This window comes from Hemicordylus capensis, chromosome 2 (genome assembly GCF_027244095.1).
Source record: "Hemicordylus capensis ecotype Gifberg chromosome 2, rHemCap1.1.pri, whole genome shotgun sequence".
NCBI lineage: Eukaryota > Metazoa > Chordata > Lepidosauria > Squamata > Cordylidae > Hemicordylus > Hemicordylus capensis.
In genome coordinates, this window is record NC_069658.1 from 395,611,910 (window position 1) to 395,632,062 (window position 20,153).

The 20,153-nt window shown below is 44.6% G+C and overlaps 1 protein-coding gene across 1 annotated transcript in view; it reads right to left on the reverse strand.

Annotated features, from left to right (window-relative positions):
- NHERF1 (NHERF family PDZ scaffold protein 1) overlaps positions 1-20,153 on the reverse strand; it is a 76,092-nt gene that overhangs the window by 10,163 nt on the left and 45,776 nt on the right. Inside the window, exons 3-4 of the mRNA XM_053298975.1 lie at positions 13,866-14,019; positions 1,745-1,785 (exon numbers count right to left, since the gene is read on the reverse strand). Coding sequence (XP_053154950.1) covers positions 1,745-1,785; positions 13,866-14,019 — 195 coding nt within the window. The remainder of the gene's footprint in view (positions 1-1,744; positions 1,786-13,865; positions 14,020-20,153) is intronic.

The window sequence follows — 20,153 nt, forward strand, 5'->3', positions numbered from 1 at the left end:
GATGGGGGGGGGTTGACAGGGGAGTTATGGATTTGTTTTATAAGAAATTTGTTTTATATCCCCATTTCAGTTTCTTACCTGGTCAATGAAGTGTTATAAGGAACTAGGAACTTAACACAATAAGAGCAAAATCAGATGAGCACCATATAAACAGGACTGGGAAATCACTTAGGGAAGTAGTGGAAAGGAGGACACCTGCCCTTCCACTCAAGGCATGCAAAATCCCCTTTTTGTCCATTGGGAGAACCTCTACCCCATGGCCTGCATTTTGGCAAGAGACAGTTGGTTCACACTGGTTCACATTGGACAGTTGGTTCACATGGTGAACTTTTGCACCACCCCCAGGAAACAAGACCCCCAGCACCCTGAAGGCAATTAGCATGCAGGGACAGATTCATGCTGGGAGACAGGCAGCGACAGAAGACATGCTGCCCAACTACTGGAAACCACATTTAGTGTTTCACATGCCTGGGGTGGAAAGGACAGATCTCCTCGCCACTACTTCCCTACATCACTTGCCAGTCCTGCTCATATGGTGGTTATCTAGTTTTATATTCCAAATATACTTAAGTTATCAGGTTAAAAACTGCTGTAGGGATACACAGCCATTTGTTCTAAGAGCTGCAAGCAAATGCAGCTTTCATGTTTTAGACATTTTTCTACACACAGGGCTAGAAACTATTTTGAAACATTCAGTTTTCTGAAGGCGATCACTGAACTATACACCATGGCAATCAGATTCTTCTACGACCGGTGCCATCATAGTGCCATGCTGTTTCCTAAATCTGCTTGGCACTTAACAGTTAAGATTCTAGAGAGAGTTTTACTGAGTAGATATTATCCAGTTACCTTTAGACAAGTAACATCCTTATTCTGTCCCTTACTGCATGTTGAAACTCATGCCCCTGCCCTCCCTCTTGAAGTTCTAATGAGGCTTCCTTTCCACTCTGTTTAATTGGGTTTTGTTTTTTCAGAGCAGACTGGAAGTAACGTGGCCTTTTGGAACAGCAGCCCTGCCTGTGGGATTCCACCCACAGGGTGAAGAATGAGCCATTCTGTTCTGTGACAAGAGGCAGGCTCTGCAGTGAGTGACATGCCTCCGAGGGCTCTACCCTCCCCATCTCTGCCAAGAGGTCAGCATTGCTCTGCAGCAAACATCAAGTACCGGAAAGGCTACAAGACACTCATTCCCCACCCCGACCTTGGAGAGATGCTGTATTCAGGCTGTGGTAGAAGACTTGGGACCAGAGATGCAGATCCTCCCCCTAACATTTGAAAATCCCCCCCCCCTTTTTAAAAATTGAACAGCCCTCTGGTCAAACTTAGTAACTCATCTTCCCCCTCAAAAGTGCCTTTCTTCTCCCCACTCCAAGAAGAACTAAGCAAGAACATGCTTCTTAAGCTTTCCCTCTGTCTGCACTCCTGCTCAGGTCCACCCCAAACATTACACATTACCTACATGGGAAGTTTTCAGCACAGAACACAAACCAGTGAAGCTGTATGAAGATCTCCCCACAGGCGCCCTTTTAAAGTGTGTAGTGTGAGCACACGCATGCTGAGGCGGCCAGTTAGATTCCCAATTGCACATACTTCCAGTGGGGGTGATCACCACAAGCAATTCTGTACAGTTTCCACACTTCCTCCCCCAACACATGAAAGTGATTTTGTGTAGCAAATTATAATTTTTGAAGTGTCCCTAACATAAGACACCATCAATGGACTCTGTATTTGGCACAGTCTTTACCTTTTCCACATCACCATTGGCAACTGGTTCTGGCAAGGAACCTGAGGGAAAATCAAAACAAAGCATGCAGTTAGTGAAGTCCGGTTTGTTAAAAAAAAGTGGATTTCTATCACCAAATAGCTCTCCCTTTACTAGTTAACATATCCCTTGTGCAACTGCCAAGAGCCTGACACAGGTGGGGCTGTTTCAGTTGTGCTCTGCCACAGAAGCCCACCCAAGAAGGGCTCCCTTCATGCACACCTACAGCTGCTTCCCCTTGCTGTCGCCCCACAAAGGGGTGTATGGGAGCAAGTGAGTGAATGTAGCCACAGCTTTGTGGGAAGGAGCAATCTTGTGCGTCTTCCACGGATTTATTTATGTTAGCACATTTTTCTCCTGCCCCAAACTCCCATCTCTGGGCGGTTTACAACACATTCTTGGTTCACCCCTCCTCCTCCTGACAGGGCAGCAAATCAAGTGGGAAAGTCTCATGATTGTCCCTGCCGATGTGGTTGTGGTACTTCCCCCACAGCCGCGCAGGGTAACACTATCGGGAAAACTGCCCTCACGTGGCTGCAGGGCTGTGAAGGAGGTTAAGGTGTCATGCTAAAAGGGCAACAGCACCTTCTAAGTGTTAGCTTTGTTCTGCTCTAACACAGCTATAGTAGGTGGCTCACAGGTTCGGTCAGCAACACCATCCAAGGGAGCTGCGAAAGGACCACACCCGAGAGCAAAATGTGAGAGCTGCCAACAACCAGCAGTTCTGCACAGCTACTAACGCAGCCAAGGAGCAGCAAAGTTTGCTGGAGGATCTTTCGGCTCCACAAACATTTTTGAAAGAGAACACAAAAAACCTTATCCAAGATTTGTTTCAGTCAATCATCTTTATTACAGTCCAAGACCAGCATAAGATAGAACAGTAGAGCATGATTCAAAATAATAAACACCATTATGGAACCATAAGACTATTACTTTAAAATTACTACTCTAATAGTATAAAGAGTAGTAAAATTACTACTCTAATAGTATAAAGCTAGCCACCTAATGACACAGCAGGGAAATAACTTGCCTCGGGAGCAAGAGGTTGCTGGTTCGAATCCCCACTGGTGTTTCCCAGAATATGAGAAATTCCTATATTGGGCAGCAGCGATACAGGTAGGCTATCTTGAGTGCTCAGCTCACTAATGTTTGAGGTGAGAGTCGCTGCCCAAAGATATGCCAGTTCCAAGACCCTGCAAGGCAGTGGACGCTTCCACAGATCCAAGGCCTTGGGTGGGGCTGTGCCACTGGGCCTCTTGATGAGGAGATGCTGTAGGCAGGGTCGGGGGTGCTGCATGGCTCAGCTCTTCATTCTCATCGAATGCCAAAGAGCTTGTGTGAACTAGTTCTTCCATCATAGAAGTCATCAGCCCTAGGGTCGAATGAGGGGGCACTGCAGGAAGGATCTTCAAGATCCGTGGCGCGGACAATCTGGGGTGAGGCGAGCAGTAACACTGTCGAAGTGTGGGTCAGAAGCAAGGAGCACAAGCTCCGGAATCAGGGAGGCAGGGGAAAGCCTGAGACACAGAGCTCTAGGGTTGTCTCTTTCACTGTCATTTTCACTTTTGGTTTCTGAATAGAAGTCCAACAAGTGCACTATCAGTAGCCTTTTTGGGTGTGTGGGGGTGGGGTGGGGTGAGGTGGCGAGTGGTGGTGGTGGGGGGTTTACCTCCATCAGGTTGGTCTGGCTGCTTATGTCTGAAGCATGACCTGATTTTGGAGTTGATAGGCTGGAGAGATTACGTGTGATAGCTGAATTTCCAGATCCAGATCACCTCTGGATTCTGAGGTTAAGCACGAGACCCCTTCTAATCTTGGCTGTGGCCTTATATTTTTCATAACTGCAGTAAGTTTAATTTTTAGCTTGAGCAGTTAATCTTAGATGGGATTGTGAGGTTGCAAATTAGCCATCTCTGTGGAGGATGTTAGTTGACGCTTGTCTTGAGAATTTATTGTGAGTGGGGTTAAATACTTTGACAGATGGGCTGTGAATCTCTTGGCCAGAGATAAGACTTCTTAAAGCATTTGAACAAACTCTCATCACAATGTTGTAAATTTGCAGGCAATGTGCCAAGTGCATTAGTTTTGAGACCATTGCTGTATTTTTAAATTTTAGAAAGAGTTTTTTCACATTCAGTCTGGAGGGGAGCTAGTAGTCTGAAACTAATCCAATAGTTTGTCTTTGAATTTCAGAGACAAGACAATGAGTTAATAATTGCCTGATGGCCAGCCCAGTTGCGAGTAATCCTATCTGGGGAATTCAAGGACAATCTGAGATGTCTGTACAACTCTATAGAAATTTGGATAACTGTTGATTCCCAAAAGCCCTGAAGGCGCCTTATGTGTGGGGAGTGAGTCAGATGCAGGGGGAGGGGCTGGTCCGGAGTTGTTGACATCAACTGTCTTTCTAACCCCGTTGGTCAAAAACCTGTCTTCAACTATCTATTTTTTCCTGCAATGATGTTCAACCTGTCAAGGATAATGATTAGGGATTCCGCTGAAATTAAACAGGCATCGCTGAGTTGCAGAGTGATGAGGTCAATTGAGGGGTGGGGTGCGTGGTCGGGAGCCATGGGGCCCCGCCTCCCTGTCTCGAGACACTTCCCCGCTCGGCCATCTGATGAGACAGTTATCTGAAGAGTTTGATTTATAGCTGTTTTCCAAGATGCTGGCTTGCAAGAAGCGGCCTCCTTGGCTGAAGGGGAGGGAGATTCCATGCCCAGACCTGTAAATATATTCTTGGTACTAACAGTGCTCACATCTCCCGCTACTGCCTCTTAGGGGGAGAGAAAGGCATTGATTTTAAATTGATTGTTCTTTCCAATGCATCCTCCACTGTTGTCATCAGGACTCTTGCGAGATCTTTTCCTCCCCCTGGGCAGAGGAAAGCCCCAGAAAGGCATGCCCAGGAAGGGAGGAAAGCCCAGGCTGGGGCAGGAGCTCATGAGTTGAGCTGTTAACCGGTCGCCATCTTGGTTCCATCTCCACGATTTGTTTCCACATGCACAAACTCTAGAGTCTTTGCAGTCATACGCCCTTGTATCACTAGGTAGGATTGGGAAACATCCGATTGAAATCTGGAGAGCCACTGCAGAAAATATTTAGCTATATGGACCAGGAGTGATTTTATATAAGGCAGCTTCCTACATATGTAACTTATGCCACACCTTAAATAGTGGAAGTTATCTATACACCACCCCTGGGGGCAGTTAACAAGATAAAAAGTCAACATAAAAATTGGATAATACAGTAGAACTCAAAAAACATAACAATTTAAATTTTAAAAGAGTTAGAGAAAGGGGAGACTATCATTACTTGTCTATTTTTTGTTGTTGAAGCAGGTAGGCGGTTTTCTTTTGGTGATAAAAGAATAATCAGTGAATAATCAGCACTGAATACTGTTTGTTAGTTTTAAGCTCATGTGATGTTGTTTATGCTAGGTGAATGTGGAAGCTCATTTCTGCAGTTGGATGGCTGCTGCATCCATCTCAAGGTTCCACACTTACATGTTTCTAGGTAGTAGTTTCTAGCCAGTTTCATCACAAAATAAGTTCACGATGACCACCATTTACAATGTATTAGAAAGCCAAGAGGGGGATAGGGAGCAAGTTCAGCAAAACATTTTTAGAAAACTGCTTTGGTGAATTGTTTAGGTGACCATCAGCTGTGATCCAGATTCCACTCATGCAAGTGATATGCAGGTTAATTGCTGCATATTGCCCCTGGCACCGCCATTTGTCCTTTTGGGACAAACTAGTTTTTACATCCTGGTGACTAGAAAAGTGTGTCAGAGATAGAAATATATCTGCATTCGAGTTAGAAAACTGCCTGATTTTGTATTTCATTAGCTCTCCTGTTTCCAAGTTGTCTGCTAAAGCTAAAAGATTACTGCAGTCTAATCGACTTAGTGCATATTTTACAGGAAAGCCACATCCATTGTCTGCAGAGGGAACATAAGAATGTCCCTGCCCTGCAGCTATCTACTAATGAGTGCTACATAAAGAGGCTCCCTGCTACACACACACCCCTACCTACCTTTGTGTGGTGACCAGCACGTCCCATTAATTAGCTGAACCAGTAGGGAAAAGTATGTGGAACTGAGAAGCACTATAGTTTTGCTTTTAGGTAAAATTATACTGGCTCAAATCCAAATGACCAAAGTACATGCACTTGCTTCATCAGCCTTCCCCATTAAGGCTGTGCCAGAGGGGACAGCAAATTTCAGGACTCCTACCAGCCACCTAATGATGTAGCAGGGAAGCAACCTGTGTAGAGGACAGGAGGCTGTTGGTTCAAATCCCTGCTGGTGTGTTTCCCAGAATATGGGAAATTTCCTATATCAGTCAGCAGCAATACAAGAAGGTGCTGAAAGGCATCATCTGATACTGCGCGGGAGAGGGCAATGGTAAACCACTCCTGTATTCTACCAAGAAATCCACATGGCTCTGTGGTCGCCAGGAGTCAACACTGACTCAATGGCACAATCTTTCCTTTCCCTTCCACTCAGATTGCCCAGTAACTGACAGAAATATGTCCCTGAGGGTCACATGGCCTTCAGTGACATACTTGTATGTGTTGTAGAGTGCAGGAGAAGGAACAAGAGGCAAAGTTTGATCCCCTCATTGCTCCTTCCCCTGGAGGCACTCTGCAACATACAGACGTATGTCTGAGGGATGTGTGACACTCAGAGACGTATTTATACTAGTTACATGGTGATCTGAGGGGAAGCTAGGAACTCCAGAATTTGCCCTCCCCACTGCACACTGCTCCTGTCCTCCAAAGTGGGTGCACAGTTCACGTTACACACCCACTTCAGTAGTCTGGATCTGAGCCACTGGAAGTAATGCAGTAGAAAATTAACTGAGGAAGAATTCCAGAAACCTGGTCTTTCATTGGCATGCAGTCCACTGGAGCAGCATACAGCATTTTCCAAGACTTGTGCATTCCAGGATCATCTGTGCCTGCAGAATGGGTGTTTTATAATGCTGGCCTTATTGTTAACCACCTGCACAAGACTGACACCAGAACAAATTCAATGGTAGTGCTGAAATGCAGCATTCATGTGGAGTGGTAGAGGCAACTACATATGCCTAAAACCTAGAGCCTTTCAACAAGTATACCACCACGTTCTGTAACCATTTAGGACAAAGTTGAGGAGTATTACTATCCAGCACGTGATTTGTGTGTCTTATGCCTGTTTGCATTTCGCAAATGCTTCTTTTCCTTGTTTAGCGGTTCTCAAGTTTTGCCTTAGGGATTCAGCTGTTCTAACCTGAACATCCATAAGTCTCTAATGACTTGATTTAGGGATGTAAATGTTTTAAAGTACCACCTGTTTAAGCTATTGAAATTATATCGGTTAACCATTTTGGTTAAGCTCACCATTCCAGATTTGGGGGTGTGGGGGGAAACCTCTCCAGAGTCCACATAAATGCTGTGTTTCAACTATACTGCTGATTTTTGTGAAGAAGAATTTTTACATGTTCTGGTGTCAGTCGTGTGCAGACAACTAACAGTAAAGCCAGTATTAGAAAACACTTATTAGGCAGGCACAGAATCTAAGAATGAACAGGCAACCCTTTGCCAGTTTTCCTAAGCCTTGGAAACTATGCTCCAGTGGACAAGGTTCCCAAGAGTACTTTCCCAGTACTGCTGCATTCTCCACATTCTTTCCAGTAAAATCTTCACTAGAAGTATAGCACTTCTCAGCTTCACACATATCCCCCACACTGGTTTCATCAGCTAATCTGGTTCAGTCACAATACTTATCACTTCTGTTGTTTCCTAACATTGGTGAAAGTTGCAGAAGGTTTGATACAGCACTATCTGGATGATGGGGAAATCATATGTTTATGGCATGGGTCTAATGTGGTGGCAATAAGAGCAGGTTTGGCAGCTATGGCAAGATTTCGTGTGATGTTCCAGAGAGCAACAGAGCAGTAGCCTTGAAATCAGCAACTTTTCTATTTTTGATAGGAGCTTCGCTTCCAAAGAGAGCTTGAAGACAGTTTGTTTCAAATATTTATCCAATTTGCAACATCCTTCAGCAGACATGGCAGGTGTAGCACATTCTAGAGTGGAAAACAGTAGTAAGCTATCTTCTTTTAATTTCCAATGCTCATCTTTAAAAAAAACAAACATTTCTTTCCCGCTCTTCCTCCAAGGAGCCCAGAGCAGTGTACTACATACTTTGGTTTCTCCTCACAACAACCCTGTGAAGTAGGTTAGGCTGAGAGAGAAGTGACTGGCCCAGAGTCACCCAGCAAGTCTCATGGCTGAATGGGGATTTGAACTCAGGTATCCCTGGTCCTAGTCCAGCACTCTAACCACTACACCACGCTGGCTCTGTTTGGCTGAAGTGTTCAGGCATCCAATTCTTTTGTTTCAGAGCTATCTCAAAAGCACAGCCGTCATAGCCCACCTTTGCTCAGTCTTTTAAACATGCCATCTGCTGAATTTCCAGCAACTTCTACACTGCTGGATCAGCTGGCGTTACTTAATCTGAAGCTGTGTTTTTCTTTCAAGTCCTTCTGCAGCCAGGGGGCTACTAGTCCATTTGCAGCTGCAACAGCATAATCCACACTAAAGAAAATCCAACATTTATGGCTAGCTGCAGAGTACAGGCAAAAAGAATGGACAGGTTCCCATACAACACAGCTTGCTGTGTTGGCAAGGACAATGTTGCTTGCATTGTTCAGTATATATGCCAAGGCACAGCTTGCCAAATCCCATCTTTCCACTGTAGAGTTAAGACTTCCACAAGGGTTTTCACTGTAAGTCATTTTGCCATACTTTTGGTCCGTAGAACTATAGCCTGAAGGTCCCAATTTTCAGCATAATACCAAGCTTTCTGCAGTTAATGCTCTCTAGCAGTCAGTGGTGAAAGCTACTTTAATGGCATTTTTCAAGTTTTTCAAGTTCTCCCAGAGATAATCCACACAATTGTCATAATATTCTCTAGTCAAAGTTACTCTGTCTTAGATACCCAGTATTCAGGTTTGGCAAAACTCAACCCTGTGTAAAAATCAGTTACACTTACAGACAGCATCTCATGGTGCGTGCTTTGTATGGTGTGTGCATTGTGTGTTCTGGAACTGCCAAAGACCAACAAATGCCATCTCCTTTTTCACATGAAACAGAGGAATATTTCAGCATCAAATGGTTCACTATTGCTCCAGTGCTGTTTGAATCTCTCAGCTCTATATTGCGCAGTTTATATTTGGACTTTATTTATCTACCAAATTTGTATGCTGCCCCAAACCTTCATCTATAGGCGGCACAATTATTTAACACAATATTATATTCAACACTGAACAACGTTAGAGTAGGGGAAGCCTCCTACCCTAGTTCGGGAGTTCGGCACGCTTCTGATTTTCAGTCGTGTGTTAGATAAACACAAGGTTGGAGATGGGGAGCTTGTTCCCCAGCTTCTGAGTGAGGTAGGTGGGGGAAATAGTTAAGCTCCCTGCCTTGCTTTTCTCTAACACACAATCAAAAGTCGGGAGAGTGCCCGGCTCTCATATCAGGGTAGGGGGCTTCTCCTACATGTTTATCATGGGAACTGCCCTATTGCCTGTCATTTGCCCAAAGTCATTTCAGGCATTACTTCTTTTTTATCAGTTCAGCTTCAAAATATGGGTGTACTTACTGCGCTGGAAAAGTAATTGCCCAAAACCATGATCTATGTGGTGATGATGTTTGAAGGCTCAACACTACCAAAAATGGGACTTCATTTCTATAGCAATTATGTGGAAGCTAGTTCATATTAGACATTACAACATCAATAAGTTATATTCCATTTTAAATACCAGCTGCAGTATATTAATGGCAAGACTAAGGTTTACAGGTTTTACTATTTTACATTCCTATTTGGTTTCCATGCTATCAAGATGCCATTCATTAGGAGAACAAACAAGTTTAAGGTGTCCTCTGGTTTATCCAAACCAGGTGTCTCAATCCTAGGTACATTTGTGTACTTTTACCCACGCAAATGTGTGGCATAAGTGTGGTAACAACTGCTCTGAGTTTCACTGTCAGTGTGGCTAGCCTTCCTCCTATGTACCTATGCATTGGTTGGGAATGATTGTGGGAAGCAGCACATTAACTCAACTACATCAATCCCTGGATCTGAGAGAGAAGGATATTGAGAGATACCCACTAGCAAGAGATGAGAAAATTACAGACACAAGGAAAAATTCCGGGGAGCAACACACAGAGTATAGAGAGAAGCTTTAACCAAGTCTGCTCATGCAGGCCTTCTCAGCAAAACCGTAGTTTTACAGAAAATAAAAGTGACCTAACCAAGGCCAAGTTGCTAGGAAACCAAGATCACAATTTGCTCTGGTTGCTCAGTTGCCTTCAACTCCCCAGCCATGATCCAAAAGCCAAACATCCCCATGAAAAATCCACATCCATGTCATACCCCAACTAAAGTTATTTTCACAACAAGCCTACCTTCAACATACAGTAATCTCTCCACCAGTAAAGCTAAGAAGTAGATGAGGGCAAGAGGTGTCCCTATACTGCATTAAACAGCACTTAAAGCTTAATGCAGTTTTGAGCGGAGCAAATTTCTCTATTTACTCAGGCCCCATGGTAACATGTCCTGGCTCTTTTGGACTGTGGATGCATCACAGTCCATGTTTGTACTGGCACGTAAGCATTAATCCTGGCAGGAGGCACACAGCGCCACAGACAAGATGTCAATACTGTTGATCCACATGAGCCTTTTTAGAAGTGCTGGGACTCAACGCACTGCCCAAATTGTGGCAAAGTGAGAAAAAAATGTTAGAATACTGGAGGGGTTCTATACGCTGCACCCCAAAAGCATTCCCAGACAGAGAACAACCAAGCAATGCACAGCCGTCCATTGATGCAGATATTCTAGAGTAAATTCCCTGCATTCCCCATCCCCTGAAGGAGAATGGGACTTGCATTATTCTTTATACATACATACCCACCCACCCCATGTATCTCATATGGTCACATAATTAATCTCATTATGTAATATTAACATTTTAATCACATCGTCACATGAGGGACTTCTATGCTTTTAATCCAGAGCCATATACATTGGCTTGAGTCTGTTCATAAAGGTTCTGCTGATAAGTTATTTTTAAAGATTGCTTTGCAAGCTGGGAAGAAGAGGAAGCTTTGCATGGTGAAGGGTCAACTAGGCAAATTAGATACCATAGTTGGACTGTTTCAAACTGGAACTACTACAACACCACACACAGAGTTTTTCTGCTAAGAGTCTGCTCTTTGGTTCTAATCAAATGAGATCACCTAATCCCAATATATTTTTGCAAGAGAGGTGACAGCAATCAATTTTAAATTATATTCTAAATGACATCTTTCTGATTAAGATGGGTGGTATCTTCTATTAAAAACTAAGAAGTACCCCAAAACCCATCTCCGTGGGAGGCTAAGACTTTCCCCTGAGGAAAAGGGACTATAAGCGTTGAAGCCATGGATCTGAATATTCGAATTTTTCCTTCCTTTTCTTTATTTTTCCTAGCTTTGAGCTTCAAGCTCTAGCTATAGTTTTTGTGTGTGGGATTTTTTTATCTTTTAATTTTTATTGGGTCTCCTGTTCTGGGTTCCATCCTTTGTATTGCTGAGACTGTTTTGCAGACTGCCTGGCATGGTGAGATATATCTACTAAATTATTTAATATGTTTAGACTTTTTTAGGATCAGCTCTTCCAACCTATTTTTAATTAACGCCAATAATTTTTAAAACTGATTTCTGGAGTGTGCACTTCATTTTCTGGGCACTGGGCAAGCAGCTGGTCAAGACTCAAAACCCCATAGCTAAAATTTGGCTATTGGGGAATATTAAAGGGTAAAGTGAGCCTTCAAGTAGGTGTGGACTCCTGGCACTCACAGAGCCTTGTGGTTGTCTTTGGTAGAATATAGGAGGAGTTTACCATTGCCTCCTCCTGTGCAGTATGAGACGATGCCTTTCAGCATCTTCCTGTATCACCGCTGCCCCATATAGGTGTTTCCCATAGTCTGGGGAACATACCAGTGTGGATTCAAATGGGCTTGCTAATAAAGTCATTTCCCCGCTGCACAAGAAATCCAACCCAGAAGTCTGCACCAAGAAATACTGTATTCTGTTGTGCAGATAACCCAAGGGTTTATGCATGCTCTTATTCTGCAAAGTTTAATGTGTTGCTAGCCTTGGGAGGAGCAAAACAAGACAATGCAAGGCATTGCAACACAATGTACCCAATAAGCTATTTTGGAGGAAATTACGGAGGCTAACTGGATTAATTAAGGGATTCCAGAGAGCTTGTTCCTCCTCCTCCCTTATTGCGAAGCTCATGAGTGTCACGGCAAGTTTAATCGCCCTTGCAGCACTTCCTTCGTTCTGCCACACCTACCCATGAGCATAAGGAATGCCCACAGCAGAAGTGGAGGCTCAAGAACCAGACAGAACCACCATGTGTGCAGTATTAATATCAACTATTGAACTCTCTCCCTACTACGATGAGCTGTTAATTGGTTAGAAAGAGGAACACTAGTATAGTCATGGAGCACTATATAGTATGGAATGGACGTCTACAGCCTTAAGAACCTTTGGTCTACACTAGGTCGCATTGACTTCACACTGCTCTCTTTCCTGCAAGTGTAATTCTGGAGAGTGAACCAAGAGCTGAATAACGATTTTCCAACACAGAAGTCACTATCTCTGCAAGTATACTTGGGTGAAACAGTTGTGTTTGCATCTGATGAATGCACACATTATGGAGGACATGCACAGAAGTCACTCAGCTTGGGATGATTAGCCACCAGCATTTAACAAATGGTAGGATCACATGGAAACCACCTAATGGCACAGCGGGGAAACGACTTGACTAGCAAGCCAAAGGTTGCTGGTTTGAATCCCCGCTGGTATGTTTCCCAGACTATGGGAAACACCTATATCCAGTAGTGATATAGGAAGATGCTGAAAGACATCACCTCATACTGGAGGCAATGGTAAATCCCTCCTGTATTCCATCAAAGACAGGGCTCTATGGTCGCCAGGAGTTGACATCGACTCAACAGCACACTTTACCTTTAGGATCACCTACCATTATTAAGAATGTTTATATACTGCTTTTCAACAGCAAATGTTTTCAAAGTGGTTTACTCAAGTAAAAGGGGTAAGAAAGAGGGCTCCTTATCCCAAAGGGACTCACAATCTTAAAAAAAAAAAAAAAAGATACAAGAGACACCAGCAAACAGCCTATAGGAGAGAGCTATGCTGGGATGGTATTGTTCCAGACTGTTTGCTACAGGCAAATGCAACATTAAAGCAGACTTCCTAAGCCAACTGTGTTAGTGTCTTAGGGTATGCAATGGCTGTGTAAACTCTTCTGTGCTACGGCATAATTGCTTCTATGCAACTGAGCAGAAATAAATGGTGCAGGCATCAACACAACGGGATGCTGTATATTTGTGTTGGAATTTGTGCAATGGGTGGAGAAGAGACAGTGGTCATGCTTTAGTCCGGGGTTCCCAACCTCGGGTCCCCAGGTGTTGCTGAACAACAACTCCCATCATCCCCAGCCACAGTGGCCAACAGGAGCTGTAGTTCAACAAAGGCTGGGAACCACGGACTAAATCATGACCATGGTGTTCCTCCCAGCCCGCCTGCCACATCAGCTCTCTTTCAAAATCTGATACAAATATACACCACCCCGTTGGGTTGACCCATGCACAGCCAATTTATTTCTGCACAATTGCATAGAAGTACTTCCAGCAGAGGAAGAAAGGGGTACATTTACTCAGACGGGAGAGGAGAAGGGTGGCATCCGTTCTGAGGTGGGTTCCCAAAGAGAAAACCAGTTTTCAGAGAGCAAAAATCATGTCTGCACTGGACTTGTGTACTGCAAACATCTGAATTCACATTAGAGTTTATCCATACAGATCTTGAAATTTGCAACTTGATAAATTAATCCAGAGAAAAGCCAATAGGATCCAAAGTAAAAGCATCCAAGCTAGCTTTGTTTTTAATATGTTATTACACACCTTTCAAATCACAATGGGAACAGATTTTCATTAAATCCTGTATAATGGGTAAAATACTGTTTTTACCACCATGGATGCCTTACCTGTCAGGTGTGCCTCAGAAGGGCTGACTCTGCACTTCTTGAAAAATTCATCTGTTAAGGTATCCACCACCAACAGCTTAGTTTCATCGCCACCAGATCTTATGGCTGAAACTACATCAGAATGCTGCTTGCCTTCCATGCAGATCCCATTCACCTGTGATGAGAACAACATGAGTTGAAACCATACAGACAGATATTTGGGCAGGTACCAAGATGGCATTTCTGTCTAAGGAGATACTCTAATACCAGTCACACTAGTACCATTAGTGGCAGCTACAGCAGGACTGTACAGTGTCAAAAGGAATATGCCATCCCTTTCAAAAGCAACAGGTAACATAATTCCATTCTATCTGCCAACATTTTACTATCAGTATGCATCCTGAAAACTACCTAATGGTGCAGTGGGAAATGACTTGACTAGCGAGCCAGAGGTTGCTGGTTCGAATCCTTGCTAGTATGTTTCCCAGACTATGGGAAGCACCTATATCGGGCAGCAGCAAGATAGGAAAAGATGCTGAAAGGCATCATCTCATACTGTGTAGGAGATGGCAATGGTAAATCCCTCCTATATTCTACCAAAGACAACCACAGGGCTCTGTGGTCACCAGGAGTTGACACCAACTCGATGGCATACTACCTTTAAAGCATCCTGGACTATATCCATATCTAGTTTCTCTCCATTCTCTGGTAGTGTTAATCATTTCTAGGAACTTTACTAGGTCACTTAATGCAATGAGGTTTTCAGAGTACTATAGGTTTAGGAGCTCAGAACACTGACACTTGGGGACTGCCAGAAGTTTGGCAAGGATTTTAATTAGTTTTATTCTCTCGGAAGTTTCTGAGTGAAGGAAATGCAGCCATAGTAGTCTGCTGCAGATTATTTTTATCATTCAAAACATCGTGTTAGAGGCGTCTGGGCTTCTTGGGGAAGTTTCCTTGAGGACTCCGTTCAAGATAATAAAGTCACCAGAACCACATCCTGCCTTCTATCTCAGGAGAACAGCACCATGCATGACACAACAGGCAGGCCAAGAGAAAGGGTGAGTGGTCTGCAATACTGCACGGAGCCTAAAGGATACAATAATTCAATCTGAGCTGAGACTGGGTACCTCCAATTCCTATCATCTGGTATCCCACTACTCTTATTCCAATCGAGGGGAGCATGCCGAGCATTCAACCCCCCCCTTTTTTAAAGTAACAGCAAGTTTGACAACAACTTATGGGGTCTCAGTAGTAGGTCTTGTTTAAGAGAAAACCACACACACAAATTGGTGCGAGGTCTGGACTAGGGATGTGCACAGAACCAATGACTGCTGGTTCAAAAATGGGGGGAGAGGATAGTTTTAAGGGCCAGGGAGGGTGCACCTCCACCCACCCCCCAGCCATGTTTCCCCTGCTGTCATGTATGAAAGTTGTTAAAGCTGTCTGTGAACTTCTTTAAAAATGGAGGCAGATGTGTGTTAAAAGTGCTTTCACTACATTTTTAAAACAGTCCCACGGGGCGGCAGCATACCTCCTTGCCACCCCAGTGCACGGCGGACTGGAAGTACTCGGAAGTGCCCGGTGCGTGTTTGTAATGTGTGTGAGCGTGATGTGCACGAGCACACCGGAGGTACACTGATGCCCCATGGGACCCTTTTAAAGCACAGCACCAGCGGGGGAGGAAGAGCACCCTCCCTGGTCTTTAAAGCTATTACACACACACACACACACACACACACACACACACACACACACACACACTTACTTTCGAACTGGCTCAACTGCCGGACTTTCAAACCGGTTCCATACAAGGGCCTACAAACTGGTTCATGCACATCCCTAGTTTGGACACACTAGAAGAGCTTCTGCAGCCTCTTACGTTAACTGCAATTTAAGAAGTTATTCTTGTGTTCTTCTAAGGATTACCAGAAGCTGGGCTGCTATCACTACATTCACAAAAACAAGGCTTGTCTGAAGAGTCTTCCCTGTGATGGCTCGCCCCACTCCAGACAAGCCCTTTCGTAACCTTGGGTGTTGGAACACACGGGGCGATTGACACAGCAGGGGTAGAACTCCCCCCACCCTTCATCTTGCTGTACATGGCTACAGCGGGGCTTTTGGATAACATCTGAATCAGGCTCTAGTTCTTCCCTCTGACCTGAATGCATAGGGCACTCTCAAACGACACACACAGACATGTCCTGCCTGTCTTGAATTCTGTAACTGCTAAAGTGTTCACAGAATTTATTGTGAATGGTGCCAACATCCTTTTCAAGAGACTGGTGGTCAAAGAGATTAGAGTTCTAGGCCCAACAGATACTGAGAGTAGGGAGTACCATGGGCATCAGTCCCCAGGGGCAGTTCCCAGCTCATCCTTTGAGAAAGCCAAGCACCTGCTGAGTATCTGTCAACATCTCACATTTAACAGCACAGCTCAATGGCAGAGCACATGCTTTGTATGAATAACTATTCCCACCCTTTGTCCAAGAAGCTTGGAGTGACACACACACTTCCCCCTCACATTTTATCCTAATAACCCTGTGAGATAAAGTTAGGCTGCCCAAGTGAAGGTTTGAACCTGGGTCTCCCGGCAGTCCTAGTTGAAGACTAACCACAACACTAGGTATTCATAGGAACATTGGAAGCTGCCTAATACCGAGTCAGACCATAGGTCAATCTAGCTCATTGTCTACACAGACTGGCAGCGGCTTCTCCAAGGTTGCAGGCAGGAATCTCTCTCAGCCCTGTCTTGGAGATGCTGCCAGGGAGGGAACTTGGAACCTTCTGCTCTTCCCAGAGCAGCTCCATCCCTTAAGGGGGATATTTTACAGTGCTCACACTACTAGTTCCCCATTCATATGCATCCAGGGTGGACCCTGCTTAGCTAAGGGGACAAGTCATGCTTGCTACCACAAGACCAGATCTCCTCTCCGTATTCTTCAAACACTACATAGGTTCTCCAGTTTGATCTCTGGCCTCTCCAGTTAAAAAGGGATTTCCGATAGCAGGGCTGGAAAAGCTCTTTCTGTGACCTGGAAGAGCTGCTGACAGTCAGAGGAGAGTGTACTGGGCTAGATGGCCCACTGGACTTACTCAGTATAAGATAACTCCATACAGTCATGTGTTTTTAAAGGCGTAAGGCTTGTTTGTGCACCTGTGTGCCCAAGGAAAATTGAATATTGTATTATGCACACACCAAGGAGAAAGAGGGGGTGGGGGGAAACAACTTTGTTCATATATGCTGGCAGCAGAAATTGCTCTCCGCCCTCCACCTTCCATTCAAGCCAGCAGAAGCCAAGGTCTGCTCCATAAGGATGCTTATGCAGAAGCCTCGTTTTTTGCTCTCCTTTCTAGAAGGGCTGGTGATGGTGGCAGCAGTCTCTCAAGCTAGACATCCATGTGATTAGGCTTCAGGGAAGAGTGCCTGGCTCCTTTACTTGAGGTGAGCAGCAGAGACAAGGGCCACCCACCTGCTCCTCCACCCCATGGAGGCTGCTGTCATCGGAGTATGAATTAGGGCAGAGAGAACATCTCGACATGGGAGTCTGTTGACTGGGAGCAGGTTCTGTGTGTAGGTATTTACCAGCCAAAGCACTGGCTGCAGCACAGCATGTTAACACAGTTACATGCCAATTCTACCCATGGACACAACAGGGGGTTAGGAAGCAGATAAATGAGTATGGTTAGTTTACAGAAACTGCGATGGAGGAGAGAAGTTCCTTTTGGCCTCTTTCATCAACACACCCAAGCTTGCCAAGCAATTTCACGGCCAGTTTCGACACAACAATACCACACGCCTGGTGCAAGCCTGTGATCTAGTCTATGTGCATCTCCGGCCATGCACACCTGGCACCTTGCTTGTGCAATCCAGTGCTAAGCGCTTCAGGAAAATCTGATTTTAATGAGGTTTTGCTGGCTTCTCTGCTAATCCCTGGACAGCTCCAGCATGAAAGATCTGGCTGTAATTGGTGTCAGGGCAACTAATACATTTGTCCTCCCTTAGTACGGAGATTCAAAAAACCTTTCAGCAAAGCGACCCACAAGAGCAATGTTGCATTGAGCCAAGACTCGCAGTCTCACAACTTGATCCAAAAGATCACTCACCCATAGCTCCTTGATCCACAGAGGATCCACTACACTGTCTGAGAATTTTGCTCTGTGGACTCCTTCCTGGAAGGGTTCTCCCCCATTTGATTTGCACTCACATTTACCCAGTATCCCAGGGCCAGGGGAATGATCCCAAACTACAGGAAGTTTAGCTTTTCCCTTTAGTCCTCATCCCCAACTGAAAAGAAGCCAGTAACTGAACTGATTGCAGCTTCTTCCCCATTTATCCTTCCTCCTCTTCCCCATTTCAAAAAATTAGATTCCAAGCTCCCAAGAATGAGGACCCATTTGTTTGTTCTTCTGTAAATCACACTGATAGTGCTACAACAGCCAATAGCAAGAGAAAGCATCCACCGATGCCAAGACCCCACATAAGCAACATTAAGTTACACAGTTCCTATCCTTTTGGTGAATGCCTAGAGCAGCCAGGTGGGCCCTGTTGTGCCAGGCAAGGGATAGAGTGGCAGCAGGGAGAGCGAGGGGGCATATGAAGCTGCCTTCTACTGCCTCAGACCCTTAGGAACAACATAGGAAGCTGCCATATACTGAGTCAGAGCATAGCTCCATCTAGCTCAGTATTGTCTTCACAGACTGGCAGCAGTTTCTCCAAGGTTGCAGGCAGGAATCTCTCTCAACCCTATCTTGGAGATGCCAGGGAGGGAACTTGGAACCTAGATGCTCTTCCCAGAGCGGCTCCATCCCCTGAGGGGAATATCTTATGGTACTCACACTTCTAGTCTCCCATTCATATGCAACCAGGGCAGACCCTGCTTAGCTAAGGGGTCAAGTCATGTGTGCTACCACAAGACCAGCTCTCTTCTCCCTTGGCCCATCCAGCTCAGTACTATCTACATTGACTGGAAGCAGCTCTCCAGGGTATCCCCTCACCCCCGCCCACCCAGACCTATTTGGAGATACCAGGGATTGAACCCAAGACTTTCTACCACTGAACTGTGGCTCTCATAGGAAGCCTAGCTGAGAATAGGGTATAATTCATAGGAAAATAAAATATAGTTGCCTCTCTCCGTAGACTCTCCTACAGAAGTGGGATACATACTGACAGCCTCCACACACCCACAAAAGGCAGACCAACTGTAGAAACCCTTTGCCCCCCACCCCCAGTTAAAAATATTTCAGAACCACAAAAATCTTTCTCCCACTTCCCTCTCCACTACCATCCCCTTATGGTAGGTCAGACTGCCTGCCTAGGTATTTGGAACAGTATAGGAAAGACATTAAAAGCAAAGATGACTGAAGTCAATAAGTGGGAACCAAACTCCCAACACTTCACTGGCAGTTTCCCCTTTGTTTGAAAAATGTGATTTTGAAAATACAGGTGAAACTCAGAAAATTAGAATATCGTGCAAAAGTCCATTAATTTCAGTAATGCAAATTAAAAGGTGGAACTGATATATGAGACAGACGTATTACATGCAAAGCGAGATAAGTCAAGCCTTAATTTGTTATAATTGTGATGATCATGGCGTACAGCTCATGAAAACCCCAAATCCACAATCTCAGAAAATTAGAATATTACATGGAACCAAGAAGACAAGGATTGTAGAATAGAACAATATCAGACCTCTGAAAAGTATACAGTGTACTGTGCTTGATTGGCCAGCAAACTCGCCTGACCTGACCCCATAGAGAATCTATGGGGCATTGCCAAGAGAAGGATGAGAGACATGAGACCAAACAATGCAGAATTGCTGAAGGCCGCTAATGAAGCATCCTGGTCTTCCATAATACCTCATCAGTGCCACAGGCTGATAGCATCCATGCCACGCCACATTGAGGCAGTAATTGCTGCAAAAGGGGCCCAAACCAAGTACTGAATACATATGCATGCTTATACTTTTCAGAGGTCCGATATTGTTCTATTCTTCAATCCTTGTCTTCTTGGTTCCATGTAATATTCTAATTTTCTGAGATTGTGGATTTGGGGTTTCCATGAGCTGTACGCCATGATCATCACAATTATAACAAATTAAGGCTTGACTTATCTCGCTTTGCATGTAATGCGTCTGTCTCATATATCAGTTTCACCTTTTAATTTGCATTACTGAAATTAATGGACTTTTGCACGATATTCTAATTTTCCGAGTTTTACCTGTACTTGGTATAGAATGCTAGCCCTAACTATAAAGGAGGCGGGGGAGAGATTAATCACAAGCTATATTTGAACAGGTTCACTAACAG